The sequence below is a fragment of the Acomys minous genome (genome assembly GCF_964271855.1).
Source record: "Acomys minous genome assembly, chromosome: 5".
NCBI lineage: Eukaryota > Metazoa > Chordata > Mammalia > Rodentia > Muridae > Acomys > Acomys minous.
In genome coordinates, this window is record NC_140494.1 from 9,109,604 (window position 1) to 9,128,409 (window position 18,806).

At 43.6% G+C, this 18,806-nt stretch overlaps 1 protein-coding gene across 1 annotated transcript in view; it reads left to right on the forward strand.

Moving 5' to 3' along the window:
* Positions 1–3,001: 3,001 nt before the first annotated feature.
* The window catches only part of TAF3 (TATA-box binding protein associated factor 3), a 138,233-nt gene continuing 122,428 nt past the window's right edge, over positions 3,002–18,806 (forward strand). Inside the window, exons 1-2 of the mRNA XM_084783974.1 lie at positions 3,002–3,387; positions 9,605–9,847. Of these exons, the coding sequence (XP_084640100.1) occupies positions 3,222–3,387; positions 9,605–9,847 (409 nt within the window). The 5' untranslated portion in view covers positions 3,002–3,221. The remainder of the gene's footprint in view (positions 3,388–9,604; positions 9,848–18,806) is intronic.

Below are 18,806 nucleotides of genomic sequence, written 5' to 3' on the forward strand. Positions count from 1 at the left end.
GATGCTAATGCCAGTCAAGGAGTGGACTCATAGTGAGAGCAAGAGCCAGCAGGCAAGCTTCCATGGGCTTATATAGGCTGCCCACAGACGCTGTGGCCCAGATTAAAAACGTAGCTTCCCAGACCAGGGTGGGGTGGGGTGTCAGTGGTGGTCCACACCTGTAATCCCAGCACTGGGGAGGCAGAGGTAAGTAGATCTCTGTGAGTTCGAGGCCAGCCTGGTCTACTAAGAGAGTTCTGGGACAGCCAGGACTATTACACAAAGAAACTGTCTCGAAAAACCAAAAAGAAGGAGGAGGAGGAGGAGGAGGAGGAGGAGGAGGAGGAGGAGGAGGAGGAGGGGGAGAAAAATGTATCTTTCCATTTCAAAAGATCTGGATTAGCAGGGTGTGGTGGCGCATGCCTTTAGTCCAGCACCCTGGGGAGGCAGAGGCAGGTGGATCTCTATGAGTTTGAGGCCAGCCTGGTCTACAGAGTTCCAGGGCAGCCAGGGTTACACAGAGAAGGCCTGTCTTCAAAAAACAAAACAAAACAAAACAACAACAAAAATTTGCATTAAAGGTGTATCTATCTCGCCACCGCAAGATCCAAATTAGAAGCGGGTCTTTCAGAATCATTAATTTAATTAAGAAAAAAAAATCCCTCACAGGTGTGCCCAGTTATTTGGGTTTTTAGTGAATTCCAGGTGTAGTCAAAATGACAACTGAGAATAGCCATTGCAGCTACCCAGAACTGGAGGAGCCACATAAAGTTATGGACTGAATATGCAAGCATAGACACAGCAAGCATCGGTAAGGAATGGAGTAGCTGAGCCACAACAGGGCGAATATAGCCGAACCAGGTTTGGATTAGCTAACTAGTCACTGGGATTAGTGTGGCCTGCGAATTCAAACTTTTTTTTTTCCTGTTCTGGAACTTGTTCTCTAGACAAGGGTGGCCTCGAACTCACAAAGATCCACCTGCCTCTGACTCCCCAGCACTGGCATTAAAGGCGTGTGTCACCACCGCCTGGGTGCAAAGTGAAACTTTTATGCTGCATCCTTGTAACCGGGGCCACCAGCAGCCCCTGAAGTTCTAGCTGCTACAGAGGCTGACATGGAAGAATCTTTTCATCCCAAAGGGCTAAGGACAGGCCTGGCAACATAACAAGATTGAGTCACAAAGGTTTAAAAAAATTCCCACTATTTGAAACCAAGGCTTTATCATAACTTCTCAGTTTCTGGTATCGTGCACACATCAGGCAAAATTCAGCTAGTTCTGGGAGAAAAGGCTTTGAGGAAGGTAAGGCAACCATTCTCCAGACACAACCAATCACAAGGATTTAATAGTGCTTGGCCTCTGTAGGAAACTGCATTCTCCACGCCCTGGACAGACTACTGTGACTACTAAGGTACAAACCAGAGATATTTCAAATAATTTTTATTTAATTTTAATTTATGTGCATTGGTGTGAGGGTGTCAGATCTTGGAGTTACAGACAGTTGTGAGCTGCCATGTGGGTGCTGGGAATTGAACCCGGGTCCTTTGGAAGAGCAGGCAATGCTCTTAACTGCTGAGCCAGCTCTCCAGCCCCCAGAGATATTTTAAAAGAAAGACTATAAAATAAAAATTAAGAAATAATAAAGTCATTATTTATAAAAAGGGGGGGGCGGGCTGGAGAGGTGGCTCAGTAGTTAAGAGCACTGACTGCTCTTCATGAGGACCTGAGTTCAATTCCCAGAACCCACATGGCAGCTCACAGCTGTCTGTAACTCAAAGATCTGATACCCTCACAAGACATAAACACAGGCAAAACACCAATGCACATAAAATAAAAATTAAGAAACAATAAAAATAAAGAAATTATTTTTAAAAAAAGAAAAAGAAAAGAAAGACTAGAGGCGGGCTTGGTGGTGCAAGACTTTAATCCCAACACTCAGGAGGCAGAGGCAGGTGGATCGCTGGGAGTTCGAGGCCAGCCTGGTCTACAAAGTGAGTCCAGGACAGCCAAGGCTACACACAGAAACCCTGTCTCAAAAAACCTAAAAAAATAAAATAAAACAAAAATTAATAATAATAACAATGGCGATGTAAGGTAATATTTAGAATGAAATAAAATCATAAAAGGCAGTGGCCGCTTGCCACTAGGTGGTTTGAATGAAATCCAAGGGTTCACTTAGGAGGCTGAGGCAAGAGAATTATAAGCTAGAGGCCAACCTGCGTCACTGAGAATGACCTCGTCTCCAAAAATCAAATAAAGCCAATAGAGAAAGACCTACGTGCCGGGCGTGGTGGTGCACACTTTAATCCCAGCACTCGGAGGCAGAGGCAGGCGGGTCGCTGTGAGTTCAAGGTCAGCCTGGTCTACAAAGTGAGTCCAGGACAGACAAGGCTACACAGAGAAACCCTGTCTCGCAAAAAACAAAACAAAACCAAAAAACCTATATGTTCAGTTAGTGGGAACCCCACCACCAACCTAGTAGTGAGCAAGATCTTATTTTAGTACAGCTTTCTATTCTTTCTTTTCTTTTGGGGGTGGGTTGTTTGTTTGTTGTTCTGGGCTTTCTTAGCCCAGTGCTGGGATTAATCCCAAATGCTGGGATTAAAGGCGTGTGTTACCACCGCCCGGCTACATTTTACCTTTAATTTTTTACTTTATCATTTAGGCAAAGGAAGACTGAATCGGGTCCGCGTTCTAGGAAGTGGCTTAAATTCCAAATGTCCTAGTTTCACATTTAAATCTCCAACGTTATTGATATTAATTCATTAAATTAATTCCACTGTCACACACTGCTTCCCCGGTTTGTCCCTGAACACACCGGCGTTCACCTCTTACTTTTCCGTCAGCTGGGAAAGACCCTGGCACCTGTTGTCAGGGAGGCGGCGTACTCCACCTGAGCCCTGTCGCTCGGCTTCCGGCTGGCTTCCAGGCGTTAGAGTCGACTCCGAGATTATCGTTCGCCTCCCACGGGGAGGAGCCTGCGCCTCCTCGAGCTCGGCATCCGGCTTGTGCTGCCTCGCCCCGGCGGCCGTCCAGCGAGAGGCGGAGCGAGCCCAAAATGGCGGCTCTCAGGCTGGCGCGCTCCGTGCTGCTGAGGCTTTGAGGTGGTCGCCGGGGGGCCGGAGGGGGACCATTGCCCCGCCGCGGGGCCCCCAGAGAATGAATCGGGGGCTCTGCTGAGGCGAGGTGGCGGGGCTGGAGGGCAGTGGCAGCAAAGGGCTGCTGTGGCGTCCACGCAGCGGGATGTGCGAGAGTTACTCCAGGTCGTTGTTGAGGGTCTCGGTGGCGCAGATCTGCCAGGCGCTGGGCTGGGACTCGGTGCAGCTCAGCGCCTGCCACCTCCTCACCGACGTCCTGCAGCGCTATCTGCAGCAGTTGGGCCGAGGCTGCCATCGGTACTCTGAACTCTGTGAGTACCGGGGCTGGGTGTGCGGGAGGGCTGCCCCCAAAGCCGGTCACGAGTGACACCTCAGCCCCCACCCCACCCCCGGCCCCCTTTGGGCATCCCCCCTCCAGGGGTGGCGTTCTGAAGCCGGCCTCGAGATGGGGATCCTCTCAGACTCTGATGGTCTCGGGCTTCTACCGTCCCCATCGAACTCCAGTCATCCCTTAGGTGCCTCTTCCTCCTCCGCTAACTTCCCGCCACCGGCGGGGAAGCGGGGTCCCCCGCTCGCAGCCCCACGCTCTCTCACCTATACTGTTCTGGAATGGTGCTTCGCTCGCTCTCATTGTCTCGGGTCTGCAGCGGCCAGAGCCACCCCCAGAATGCTCTCTACCTCGCTCACCTTGGTCTTTGGCTTCCCTTGCCTGCAAACTACAACAACTAGTTGTCACAGGCGCTCCGTCTACCGGCCGTTCCTTACGAGGCTGGCCGTTCTTGAGAGCTCCTAACTCGTTGACAGCTCTGCTCAGTCAGGGTCGCTGCCTCCTTTCTCTCTCTCTCTCTCTCTCTCTCTCTCTCTCTCTCTCTCTCTCTCTCTCTCTCTCTCTCTCTTTTCGTTTCACAGACTACATCTCCGCTTGCTACTTTTCAAAGCTGGCTTTGTCGATTTCGTTGCATAACTTTTCGCAAGCATCTGTGCACGCACGGAGTCCTTTCTGTATGCTTTTATGTCGGTGTTGATCCAAGTGTGGTGGGAGGGATCATAGGCAACTTGTAAGGTTTTTCCGGGTAATCAGGGCTGCTGTATCTGTTGACTTTTAAGCCAGTGCTCAGTGGTGTCTTTAGCCGGTGGTATTTAATAATTTGGAACGTTTCAGTAGAAGCTACGGATCATTTTATTGATGTGTCAAGCATGCCTCTGTGTGTGTGGTGTTGTATTGGGAGTTACACCATTCATTTAAATACCAAGACTCCCCCTGCCACCCCGACAGAGGGTTTCTCTGTATAGCCTGGCTTAAACTCCCAGAGATCTGCCTGTCTCTGCCTCCCGAGTGCTGGCATTAAAGGCGTGCACTGTTGCTGCTGCCGCCGCCGCCGCTGCTGCTGCTGCTGCTGCTGCCGCCGCCGCCACTACCCTACCACCACCCGGCCCAAGATATGACCTTTAAGGTAGTAAATTGGATAACTAAATGAAGTGTTTGTAGGGTAATCTGTTGTGCTAAAGTGGTTCCTACATTTAAAATTAGGACCTAAAAATAGATTCACTATACTTTTAGGACTCCAAATGCCATTTCTACCAAAATAATTAAGCCCCAACACAAATCAGATCCTGTGTATAAGTCTCATTCTATTAGTCATTAAAAAAATTTCAATTATGTTCTATAGACACTGTCTAAAAATATCTAAAAATCTTAATAGTACATAGTCCCCTTTGTGAGCTAGTATTTTTGTTAATCGTCTGCCACTCTGACATACTAAACTGCAACCATGTTGTGGTACAAACACACAAAGCTATCCACTCCAAATTGAAGCTATCACACACCAATTTACTGAATGTCCTACGCCTTCAGCAGCAATACTACTTACATTTTAAGATTTACATATTACTTGCTCTGGGAAATTTGTGTTATTGGCTGTCATAATCCTGTGCATATTTCTGCTTTGCTATTTTTTTTTTGCTATTTTTCATCTTACTTTGTAATTGTACCCTGTCCCAGAAGACAAATTGATTATATTCATATTCTGTATAAGTGATGATTGGAGCACTCTGACTATATTTGTATTACTCTAGTGCCTAATGTACTAACTGGTTGGTGCACCCTGGTTGTATTTATATTACCCTAGGGTGGGGGCCATATAGTATAGACACTCAGGAGACAGTTGTCTAGTTAATGAATGAATAGTCTACAAAGACTTAGTGAATGAATTCCTAAAATATACTTTTTCTTTTGGAGTTCTAATTTGGAAACTCCAAAGTGGGAAACATTCATTGGCACTGTGAAAGTATGCCATGGCTGGGTGATCTTCTGGCTTTCATTTCTTTACCTTCAAGCTCCTGCTCCATTGTTCTTCAGTATATTGTTACTATTGTGTTTAAGATAGATTAAATTTTGTTACCTAGTTCCTCAACTAAAGGCAGATATTGTATACCTTTTGGGTTCTCAAAATATCTCCCTGAATACATAGTTACCTTCCATGCCAAGTAGGCCATGGATTTAGGCGTTCCAGAGTATCCAAGGGATCATTGTACTTTAGTGTGAACCTCTTCCTTCCCTCGTCCCTTCTCTTCTTTTCTTTTCTATTTTACATGTGAGACAGGGTCTCTCTATACAGCCCTAGTGCTGGCTCAGTATTTCACCCCCCCCCCCCCCATTTGTCTTTCAAGACAGGGTTTCTTTGTGTAGCCCTGGCTATCCTGGAACTCAGAGAGATCTGCCTGCCTCTACCTCCTGAGTGGTGGGATTAAAGGCGTGCCCCACACCACCCAGTCAGAACTCACGCCCTCCCTCCCTTCCTTCCTTTTTCTTTCCTTTTCTTTTTTCTTTTTCTTTTTTTTTTTTTTTTTTTTTTTTTTTTTGAGACAAGGTTTTTCAGTGTCACAGAGCTCTGGCTGTTCTGGATTGGCTTTGTAGACTAGGCTGGCCTGGAACTCAAAGTGCTGGAATTAAAGGTGTGTGCCACCATACCCGGCTGTGAACCTTTTTCTAATTACTTCCTTTCTAGTCAGTTTTCCTTTACTCCTATTTATCCTTTTCCCTTTTGTTTTTATTTTTAAGTGAGAATATGATTGTAAGGTTCATTATTCCCCATTTGGGTTTGTTGACTTGTTAGAAATGCTTGTTTGTTAAACAAACAGTTTTAGATTACAGGGCTGCAGATTATCCCTTCAGTCACTAGCCAGTGTTTCCTGAGTGCTGATGCTATTTGGGCCCCACCTTAGGGTAATACAAAGATGTCATAGTGCTCCAATCAGTTCCCACATTAGTACTTCTGTAAAATATGAATATAATCAATTTGTCTTCTGGGAAAAGGCACACAAGCAATTACAAATTTGCTTTAAAATTGAATTCTGTAACTTCAGGTTACCATTATGGCATTGTGTATTCTATTATAAATTCTCTGGTGTTATTGATTATTACTTATGAACTAAGCCTTGTGCCGAATGTTATGGAATACAGTCCTGCCTACAAGGGTATCAGAATGCCGACACAAGCAAGCTGATGGTGTGTGATCCTTTTTCTAAAATAAATAGACAAAGCAAATTAAAACAAGTACTAGAAGTTGCTATTAATTCTAGAAATAACAAATGACAAATTTTCCTAGGATGACAGTTTCTCCTAAATATTCAGGAGCATTGGTCACTGGGTGTGTGTATTACCATGTGGGACTGGAAGCAGGTACTAACTCTTTCAGAGTGGCTCTTATGGTCAGCACCCTAGCTTTGGCATCTCATGGCGCTGGCAGTACATGCAAACTGAGTAAGACGAAAGGAATATGTATTTAGGTATGGATTCCAGGGAAGGATTGCTTTGGAGAAAAAAAAAAAAGTAAGATTTGAGTTGAACTAGGAAGTATGATTGTGTAAAAGTGGAGAGAATTGTAGTCAGAAGACGACATAAAATGAGAATAGTAAGAGTACCCAGTAAACATGGCCAGTTCAAGAAAAGGACTTACTGCTCTACAAACGGCAGCTAAGGCAGGAGGATTGCTGGGAGCTCATGGCCAGCCTAGACTATTAAATGAAACTGTGTCTCCAAAATCCAAACCAAAGCAACTTCACAGAAGAAGTAAAAATCTGGGCCAGTCATGCTCTGTAATCCTAATAGGAAGGTACAGCAGGGATGTGTCCAAGTGTTCAAGGCACAGTACGGGAAGACACATGATAGGAAACACTTAATGGTTCTGAGTAGAGTAATATTCCCATGAGACAGCTCTTTTTTTTCTTTCCATTTTTAAATTATACTTTATTCAGATTACATCCCAATTGTTATCCCCATTTGTGTCTTCCCGTTCCCACCCTCCCTCCTCCTTCCTCCCTATTCCCCTCCCCTAGACCTCTCTGACAGAAGAGGTCCTCCTCCCCCACCATCTGCCCACAGCCTATCAAGTCTCATCTGAGTAGCCTGCTTCCCCTTCTTCTGTGTGCCCACCTGGCCTCCCCACCAAGGGGAAGTCATCAAGTTGAGGGCATCAGAGCTAGTTCTTTTAAGAAAATCGGGGGCGCTGCCACTGACACGTGGAGTAGGCAGAGCTTGAAGCCACAGCTCTGCCTTATCCACCCTTTCACCTTCTACAGCTCTGCAGAGCCAGGCATCATGTTCCACTCCTGTACTCCGAACACACGGGAGGCTGAGGCAGGAGGATTGCCGTGAGTGTAGGGTTAGTCTGTGTTCCATAATGAGTTCTATGTCAATGAGGACTCTATGTCTAGACCTTGTCTCAATAAACCACTCACTGAACCACATAACAACCTTTTAGCTGCCCTAATCATAGACAGGCTATTATAAAAATAAGTATTTCATAGATCTTAAATCATTTCTTAAGAGTATATTGTCATTGTTTTCTACTTTGTCTTTGGTTATACTTTCTCACTGTGCCTAATGTATACATCATCTAATATAGTTAAGCTATATATAGTCAAAATCTATAGTTTATGTGGGTTTGGTACTGTTCAAGGTTCCCAGTATACATTGGGGTTGGTATAACGTATCTTCTGTGGATAAAGAGGGCCCGTTCTTTTCTTTTTCTTTTTCTTTTTCTTTCTTTCTTTCTTTCTTTTTTTTTTTTTTTTTTTTTTTTTTTTTTTTTTGGTTTTTCGAGACAAGGTTTCTCTGTGTAGCCTTGACTGTCCTGGACTCACTTTGTAGACCAGGTTGGCCTCGAACTCACAGCGATCCGCCTGCCTCTACCTCCCGAGTGCTGGGATTAAAGGCGTGCGCCACCACGCCCGGCCTCTGTTCTTTTGTTTTTCAAGACAAGGTTTCTTTCTGTGTAGCTCTGGCTCCTGTGGAACTCTCTCTGTATAAGAGGCTGGTCTCAAACACAGAGATCTGCTTGCTTCTGCCTCCAGTGCTGGGACTAAAGGTTTGAAGGCAGGAGATTTTGTTTTGTGTTGGTTTGGTTTGGTTTTGGTTTTTTGAGACAGGGTTTCTCTGTGTAGCCTTGGCTGTCCTGGAACTCACTCTGTAGACTAGAACAGGCTGGCTTTGAACTCACAGAGAACCGCTTGCCTCTGTCTCCCGAGTGCTGGGGTTACCCCCTAGTGAGGAGATCTTGTTTTTATTCATGTAATTATAGAAAAAAAATACAGAGTTGGTGAAACAAGACAAAACCAACATTCCCTAAATTCTTTGTCAGAAAAAGGAGACCAAGGGGAGCATCAGAATGCCTCTGTCCTGGGACTCACTATGTACACAAGCCTGGCTTCAAGCTCAACAGAGATCTTCCTGCCTTGGCCTCCTGAGTTCTGGGATGATGATGATGATGATGATGATGATGATGATGATGATGATGATGATTTGAGACAGGCTTCTCTGTGTAGCCTTGACTGTCCTGGACTCGCTTTGTAGACCAGGCTGGCCTCAAACTCACAGAGATCCACCTACCTCTGCCTTCCAAGTTATGGGATTAAAGGCGTAAAAAGGTGTTTGATGGTCTAGTGAGATGGCCTCTGGGTAATGGTGCTGGCTGCCAAGCCTGGTGACCTGTGTTCAGTCTGTGGGACTCATAGTGGAACTCTGTGACTCCAACAGTTGTTTCTCTCTCTCCCTCTCTCTCTCTCTCTCTCTCTCTCTCTCTCTCTCTCTCTCTCTCCCCCTCTCCTTCTCCTTCTCCCTTTCCCTCTCTCCCTCTCCCTCCTCCCCACAACTCTCTCTCACTCACACACATCCACACATTTATTTCTTTCTTTTCCTTCCTTCCTTTCTTTTTTTCTTTTTTCTTTTTCTTTTCTTTTCTTTTTTTTTTTTTTTTGAGGTAGTCTCATTATGTACTGACTGACCTTGAACTCACTCAGTAGATCAGGCTGGCCATGAACTCACAGAAATATGACCAGCTCTGCCTCCCAAGTGCTGGGACCAAAAGTGTGTATCACCATGAAAAATCTAATAAATATTTTCCTGTAACTAGGGTTTATATAAGTAATAAATTTCATTTCAAAATATATCTATCTATCTATTAATATTTTGAAAATAATCATGGACTTTCTTTCCAGTGATATGGTGTGCTTTTGACTTTGTTTCAGATGGCAGAACAGACCCCATCTTGGATGATGTTGGTGAAGCCTTCCAACTTATGGGTGTTAATCTGCATGAACTAGAAGACTATATTCATAATATTGAACCTGTCACTTTCCCACATCAAATTCCTTCATTTCCTGTTAGCAAGAACAATGTCCTTCAGTTTCCTCAGCCTGGAAGTAAAGATGCAGAGGAAAGAAAAGACTACATCCCGGATTACCTGCCACCCATCGTGTCTTCTCAAGAAGGTTTGTGCCGTCTAATCCTCTGTGTCAGTGACTGCTTTGATGGGGCTTTCGTGTTTTTAGCTTTCCACAGTCTGCCAACACACACATTCTAGAAGTGCAGCCTCAGTGTTTTAAAGTGATTTACAAATGATTCTCACCCTTTGGCAGACATGCTTGTGGCTGGTATTATCAGGAGAGTCATGGTGTGACCAAGGTTCTTTGTGATGAGGTGTTTATCTCCTCTGTGGCTGTGGATAGGAGAGAACAGAATGTGACCGTGCAGAATCTTCTCAGTACACGGACTGTATGAGGACGAGATAGTGAGCTAGAAGACCTTGGCAGCAAAGAGAAACCTTAGGCATCTTTTCCCCTCCCGCTGTGTGATTTTTGAGGACTGAATGTCACCACTGAATACATGGGGATAATGAATGCATTGTGAACACTTACTGATTTGAGACCTAGCTTTGTGGGTTTTTTTTGGGGGGGGGTGCAGGGTGAGTAGAAATAATTTCCTCTTGGCCATTTAGAACTTTAGATTATAAAGAGGACGGAGATCTAGCTCAGTTGGTAGAGACTTTCTTGCTGTGTAGGAAGCCTTGAGTTCATCCCCAAGCACTGTACAAAACGCGGCCTGATGGCTCATGCCTGCAATGCAAGTACTTGGGAGGCGGAAGAAGAGTCAGAAATTCAAGGTCACCCGAGGTTACATGGTGAGTTGAGGCCAGCCTGAGCTACATGAGCCCTTGTCTCAAGGAAAGAAAAGAAAGAAAAAAGGCAGCTGGTCAGTAACTGGCTGGAAGGGAGGCTGGTTGGTTTACTGGGTAAGCGGATTCACAAAGACGGAGAATGACTGGCATGTGCTAAGGCTCCGGGAGGAAAGGAGTCGGGATTTTTGTTTATGAGATCAGAGTTTGAGTTTGGGAAGACAATACATTTTAGAGGTTGATGGTGGTAATGGTTATAGAACAGTGTGGATATACTCGGTACCACACAACTGTACCACTGAAATAGTTAAAATGGCCTGTGCATGGTATCACATAGTGTTTGTATTTTGTGAATGGCTGATTTCAAGCCTTGTCTCCAGTGTGTGTGTCAGCATTGTCCGCTTTGTTTTGTATTGTTTTGCTTTTGCTTTCGTTTATCGAGACACAGTCTAACTATGTAGTTCTGGGTGTCCTGGAGCTTACTATGTAGACTAGGCTGGCCTTGAACTCCCTCCTCTGCCTTCCTGGGTACTAGGATTAAAGGCATTGGCCACCATGCCTGGGTGATGTGACATTTGCATAGTCCACATGTATTTCACCACCTCTTAAATAGACACTGGTTGTTTCTACCTTTTGCTTCTTGTGAGTAAGGCCGTTATGACTACAGTTCTCCTGGGCGTGTAGCAGAAGTGGACATGCTGTGTTAGGATGAAGTACAAGATGTGGAAACTTGTTTGTTTGAGTGTTGGGCCTTGAACTCAGGGCTTTGCACGTGCTCCTCTACTGAGCAGCACATCCACCTGTAAAGTTTTATCTTATTAATTTGTTCACTTGTGTGTGTGCACCTCTACATAGCACATATGTAGAGGTCAGAATTGGTTCTTTGCTTCAGTTATGTGGGCCCTGGGGATCAAGCCAAGTCATCAGGCTTAGCAACAAGCTCCCTTACCTGCTGAGCAGTGTCCCGTACCCCAGTGTACATCTACTTTTTGAGGAATTGTGACAATATTTTCCAAAGCCGCTGCCATCATCCAACCAGGAATTGCCAACAGCTGCCATTTCTTGCAGTTCATTTTGTATAATCTCTTGTTCCCCTAGCTTTTGAAGCATTACTTGCTTCTTCCGTGGACGAGCCTTAAACTTGGAGTAGGCCGTGTTAGAGTTCATGTGGCCGTGCTGCCTATCTGAAACCTGGATCAACACTGGGCCTGAGTTGTAGAGCTTTCTCATGGGTTGATGGATTGCTGTCAAACCCTGGCTCTAGTGTGCAGGGTATTCTGCTGAGAAGTGCTGGTGCGGTAGTGCATCATTCTGAAAACAAAGCCCCATTCATCTTGGCAGTAGCCATGGTGGACACGGAAGGTGCTTACTGTAAGCTTTCTTTACTTTTCTTGGGAGGAGGCAATGTTTGTGAATATGGTTAGAACTGGGGTGAGACCATGTGCATGCCAGTGGGATCCAGAGGAAGATGCCAGCTGCTCTACTCCTCAGTGTCAGCCTTATTGTTCCCTCAGTGAGATGTGACTTTGCACTGATCCTGGAGCTTGCAGATTTTTTGACTGGGCTATCTGGTCAGTGGGTTTTTCTGAAATCCATAGTACTGGGGTTACAGGTATGCATGGCCACACCGAGCTTTTTATAGGGTCAGGATATCCAAGCTAGGTCCTCATATCTAGCAAGCATGCCTACCCACTGAGCCATCTGTCTCCCTTCACTGCAACTTTTCAAAAGTTACCATTCTCTGGTCTGAGCTCTTTAAGAGACAGACTGTAGCCAGGCATGGTGGTGCACACCTTTAATCCCAGCACTTGGGAGTCAGAGTCAGGCGGATCGCTGGGAGTTCAAGGCCAGCCTGGTCTACAAAGCGAGTCCTGGGCAGCCAAGGTAACACAGAGAAACCTTGTCTGAAAAAACTGAAAAAGAGAGGGGGCAGGAGGGAGAGACTGTGCTCAATAGCTTAGCACTTTCCTTAAGATCTTGTGGAGTAATGCTGAAGCCAGGAGTTAGTGACCCAGAGCTGAGAATGGTACTTCAAAGAGTTCACACCACTGGTGGATTTTCATAAATGGAGTTAAGCATCATTTGTACAGTTGTTCATGCCCAATAGAAATCCCTGCTCTCTCTCTCTCTCTCTGGGCCTACTGCTGTTATTATCAGACTGTGGAGCCTAGGATGAACCTCAGCCATTGCCAGCTTCCCTTAGTAACTGCTGAGCATTCTGCTCATCACTGCCTTTGCTTCATCTGTATTTACAACCTTTATTTACTGTTGGGGAAATCTTACTTAAATGCAGTTCTCTTTAAACCCTTTATTGTTTATTGTTTAATAATAATGGTTATTTTTAGCTTAGAAACCTATTTTTGTTATATCTGCTTTAAACAGAAATTATTTACTTTTAAAATATGACGAGTGTATTTAAAACCAATATTAACAAAGGATTTGGGGGTCAGGCAGTGGCCAGGTAGTAATTGGATTGACTAGAAGACTATTGTCTCCTTTAGTCAGGTTGTGTCAGGTGGTCCTGGAATTTCTTTCTTGTTGGTCTCGATAAATGTGGTCCTTATACATCTAAGATATTTTCGTGAAGATAGGACTAAGAATCTATGATATATTCTCTTACACTGTGAAAATTAATCCTTGTATGTCTGTGAACTTTTTATTTATTTATTAGCGTATTTATTAGTACACAAAAATTGTAATTGTGTCCTAAAAACATAAATGAAAATCAAATGGTGGGAGGACACGGGCATTAAAAAAAAAGAAACTAAAGGAGCTGGGCGTGGTGGCCCACGCCTTTAATCCCAGCACTCAGGAGGCAGAGGCAGGTGGATCACTGTGAGTTCAAGGCCAGCCTGGTCTACAAAACGAGTCCAAGGCAGCCAAGAGTTTGAGGCCAGCTTGGTCTACAAAAAGAGTCCAGGACAGCCAAGGCTACACAGAGAACCCTGTCTCAAAAAACCAAATACCAACCAACTAACCAAACAAACAAAACTAAAAAAATTATAACAATATATCAGTAGTTTTTAAAATGATGCAGTCATGAGTTTTATATTAGTAAGATAGAGGCCAAATTAACAACTGGACTTAAGAGTACTATCATGTGTATGGCATGTGACTGAGCTAGCCTAGCTGTTCCCCTACCCCCCAGTCATTTCTTTGTTTTGGGGGTTGGTTTTGCTTATTTTCTTTGAGGTAGGGGTCTCACACTATAGCACAAGTGAACATGGACTTCACTGTGTAGCCCAGGTTGGCTTCAAACTAATGACAGCTCTCTCCGGTGCTGGGATAACAGGTGTCTTTTCTAGGTCAAAAACTTTAGCCCATATTCATTGTACCTTTTAAAGCTTTCTAAATTGAGCTATTTTTGCAGTTTTCTTGTCTACTATGTTCTAGACCACCTACTTAATAGTTAAGTTGCTTAATAATTTGGGAAGTGTTCTTTTTAAGAATTGGACTTACCAGTATGAGGCCGAGGGTGGAGCATAGTGGTTAGAACATTCTACTGTGAATGTGCAGAACCCTGGAGTCAATCCTCTGCCCTTCCCAGCCCTGCAGAAAACACGTAAATAAGAGGCAAGAAACTTGGACCCGGGAATCCTGGCTTTGTTTTCCTTTATTTTAATTTGCTATAATAAAATTCTTAAAAAGTTATGGCTATCATACTTAAATGCTGCCAAATAAGTGTAGTTAAAATATCAGCTTTATAGTAAGTAGTGAAAGTAAGTACATGAGAAAAAAAGAAGCATTCGGGTTTCTTCTCTGGATTATTTAAGACAAAGTAATACCACTTCAAAAATTTTAGCATTAGAAACCATAAACATAGCCATACATGGTGGCACACACCTTTAGTCTCAGCCCTTGGGAAGCAGAGGCTTTTGAGTTCAAAGTCAGCCTGATCTACAATGCTAGTTCCAGGATAGCCAAGGGGGGTACACAGAAAAATCCTGTCTCTGGGGTATTGAGGGGGTGAAGAAAAAAAGAAAAGAAAACAAAATGCAATAAACCATAAGCATTTAAAAGAGAAACCACTACATATATCTTTTTAATTTTAATTTTATGTGTATTGCTGCCTGTATGACTATTTACCACATACATACCTGGTCCCTATAGAGGCCATCAAATTTCCTAGAACTAGAGATGTGAAAAATTATAAGCCACTATGTGGGTGCTGCAAATTGAAGATCAGCTAGTGGTCTTAACTTTTGAGTCATGCTACAGCCCCATATGGTCTTACTTATTTGAGATGGGGGTTTTCTCTTCATTGCCTAGGCTCGTCTTGAACTATGGGTCTAAGGGAATCTCCCACTAAAAGTTTACCACATCATTGCCAACACTTATGCATTATCTGTCTGATAGTAGCCTTTTTAACCAGTGTGAAATAATGCCGTGGGTTCAGTTTATGTTCCCCTCAAGACTAGTGATGTTACACACATTTACAGGTGTTAGCCGCCTGTGTGTCTTCTTAGAAATGCGCATTGCAGCCATCTAGATAGCTCCAGTTCAAGATCAGGACTGGAGGGCTCTGCTTTCTGTGTTACATCAGCATTTGTTTCATCTATAGTAACAGTTCCGGTTCTCAGAGAGAATGAAGATTATATCATTACAATACTCTAGAATTGTTCACTTTCTTATCTCAGAGTGGACATCTTACTGACTCTGTCATACATGATTACTAAAGCAAGTGCAAGGGTTTTGTATTGTTTTGCTTGCATACATTCTTACCCAGGCTTTGAGAAGGCTATGCCATGTATACAGTGCTAGGTAGGTAGCTGCTTTCTTGTATTTTACCACCTTGGAGCCATGCTTTGAGTGCTTTTTCTTTTCTTTCTTTTTTAAAGTGTGTTTCTCTCAACTTTTGATTCTTGAGGTATTCTTTTTGGTATTTAATCAACTTTTGCTTTAAAAAATGTACAAGTGTGGTTATAGATTGCTTCTTTGACCAGTCATGGAGGTACATTTCAATGAACATATTGTAACCTGAATGTATTATAAATTAAAATGCATTTATAGGTAAATCCACGGAGCTCCTGGAGAGAATTCCATTTATCCAGTGACCTGAGGGTGGGACTTCTTGGCCTTTCCCAGCATCTGAAGAAAGCATTGAAAGTTTAAACCTCAAAGTACGATGCGTCCTTTGACGTCATCATAAATTCTAAAAATCCTAAGCTGAACCATATTTAGACAAGATTGTATAGGTGTCAGTGCCCTAAGCAGTTGAAGGGAGTTTCTCCAGGGTCACAGTGCGCCCTCTTGTGTTGCTTCTGTGTAATGCCCCAAAATACTGTAACTTTCCATCCCTGGTTCCTGACCGTTTTCCCTCAGGTTAGCTTTCTTTGGGCTCTCGAAAGATTGGTTTCTATGTATAATTTGGACTCTGAGGGGAAGCAGATTATGTGCTCAATCTATAAGTATCAGTGGTTTTTAACTTGTACAGTAAGGACGAAGGGTATGAATAGATTTTTAAAAAGTGTGTTGGATAGGAGTGTTCAGTTGGCAGATGCTGGTACAGCTGAGGGGGAGGACTCCAGAGGTGCCGTCCCTGTGTAGACCTCATAGACCTCCTTGCAGCCATCAGGAGAATGATCACAGGAAGGAGCACAGTTGGGGCGTGTTTGATGGGTAAGATTTGGTTACAGAGTTGTTTGAGAGAATTCAGTACACAGAAAAGCCAAAGTTTCACAGTTGGGAGACTGTATGCGTGGGCAAATACGTAACTATTCAGACCTAAAAGAAACTGCCCAGATGTTGGGTTAAAGTTTACAGTAAGGGAATATTCCAGCACACCTTTATGCTATTTAAAAAAAAAAAGCGGAGTCAAGAAATCAGACAGCATTCAAGACTGCCCAGTAAGGCAAGGACCTTGGGATAGTGTCCCAGGCCGACAGTGTTGTTAAGAGCAGCAGATGTCCCTGCTGCACTGCGAGTGGACGGAGATCTGGCCTGCGGACTGCCTTTCATGGCCAGACATTCGCCCTGACTCCCTCACTTATCCCGTGATTTAATGGAAGCATTTAAAGATGGCTCAGCTTGGGCCGGGCGTGGTGGTGCACGCCTTTAGTCCCAGCACTCAGGAGGCAGAGGCAGGTGGATCACTGTAAATTCGAGGTCAGCCCAGTCTACAAAGCAAGTCAAGGACAGCCAAGGCTACACAGAGAAACCCTGTCTCAAAAAAAAAAAAAAAAAAGATGGCCCAGCTTTTACTGTAGGCTGGTGAGCTCATATTCTCTCAGTTGCTTATTTGATTTAAGTTTTTTTGAGGTAGGATGTGGCTGTATAACCCAGAGTAGCCTGACCTTGCAATCTTTCTGCCTCTATCTCGTGAGTAGTAGGACACAGGCATATGCCACTGTGCCTGGCTCTTTTAGTTCTTAAGCAGATATTGCTGAAACTCTGAAGTCAGTTCTGCCCAGGAGAAGATCAGCATTGCCTTTGAGCTTGTGCGGTTAGGGTGTTAAGTTCTCCAGCTGCGTTTGTACCTGATGCCGGGTGGCTTTACTGCACTGATTGATAGCCTGGCATTTACTGCAACAGCACAGTGCACAACCGTTGTTATTCCTCTCTCAAATAGGATAGACCTGGTAAATAAAAATAATTATGACTGAAGAGGCAAACTTATTTGATCTGATAAAATGTAGAATAATTACTTCCTTGAGATTATACTTGAATGACCTAGGTTATTTTACTTTAGGTCTTATATGTGTTTTGTGAAAACAGGCTCACATCTACCATTATTTTTCCTTAATATCTATACTAGGTATAGTGACTGACATAACACCTGGCTTCAAAAATACAATGTAGTGAATATGTCTGTAATGACATCTCCCCTGAGTCTAGGCTGAAGGTGACAACTGCATATAAAGTGCAGCACATAATAGGGCTCAGTATGCTTCTGCATTCTGACTGAGGGATGTTCTATTTAATCTCTCCCACAGAAATTTCCTTGCACTTCCATTTACATAGACAAGAGTGTAACTTGATCTTGGAAAGGTAGTACTATAAGAAAAATGAAGATATGTGAGAATGTATTTTTACTTTCTATATTTGCTTTGTTTCTATATATTCATTGGTTTGTAATAATGGACTTCATTTTTGTAATTATTTGTTTTTTTTAATTTTCAGTTTCTTTTTTGGAAACTTATAGATATATGTAAGATACTTATATTTAAAATATTTAAATATAGTTATTTGCATCTTATTTTATCAAAGGGGAAAAAACAGGTGATGCTCCTTGTTCTGTGCCCCTCCTCTTGTCCTTGCTGTTCTCTGTCTCTCCCTCCCTCTCCCTTCCCTTCCCTCTTGCTCATTCACTCTATGACAAATTTCCTTGTGTTGCTAATTAACTTTTGGTAATTGCTGCACTGTACATTGCAGGGCCCTGTATGTAATGTGTGCACTTCCCCTCATCTCATCAGTCTTGGTTTCAACTAACAATTTTTAATAAGACGCTATATAGTCAAGATATCAAGTTTGGATATACATGATATTGCTGGTAGCATTCCTAGTCCTGTTCTCTTCACTGGAGATGCAGTGCTCTGCAGCGTCATAGGGAAACCAGTCCTGTTTTAATGCAGAGGTGGCTGGAATTCAGTAGGTGGCGCCCTTTCCTTTTTTGTTACTATCAGTGAGTATCCAATCAAATGCCAGTGAGTAAAAACAGCTCACCACTTGTTTTAGACCTTCTCGGTCCCATTTTCCCATTTAGCTCTGTGGAGTTTTGCTGGATGAGCACATGTAAATCTGTCGGACATGTGTCTGCCCTAAGGAAACATCTGCATCTAGAAGAGAATCTGTCCGTGCAGCCGCATGTCGTTCTTCCAGAAGCCAAGTTTCCTTTCCAGAGTTTGCAACTATGATGACCCATTGTCAGCGTCTTTTCCTAACATGCTTGTTTTGTAAACGTTATCCCCAGGTCCTATCAGAAGACACGTTGGCAGTTACTTCCTTTCTGCCATATTTATAGCAGATCCCTGTCTTCCTGATTTGTGGGAAGAGTACACGGGTGACGGAAGTCGTGTATCTCTTCCTGTCTTGGGCTTTTATTATGTATTACGGTGTTGACTTGTTCCCATGTATTTTTTTATTCTTTGTACTTCTTGAGCAGTGCACCCTAATTTACTCAGCTGTTTCTTCTACTGGATATTTTCCTTATTTGAGATGTTACAGCAAAACTCCCCGTTCACATTTTTCTTTTATATTATTTCCTTCTGACAAATTCTCAGGAGTTTTTGGGTCAAAGGTTTATGGTTTTTTGACATACCTTACATACTGGTTTCCAA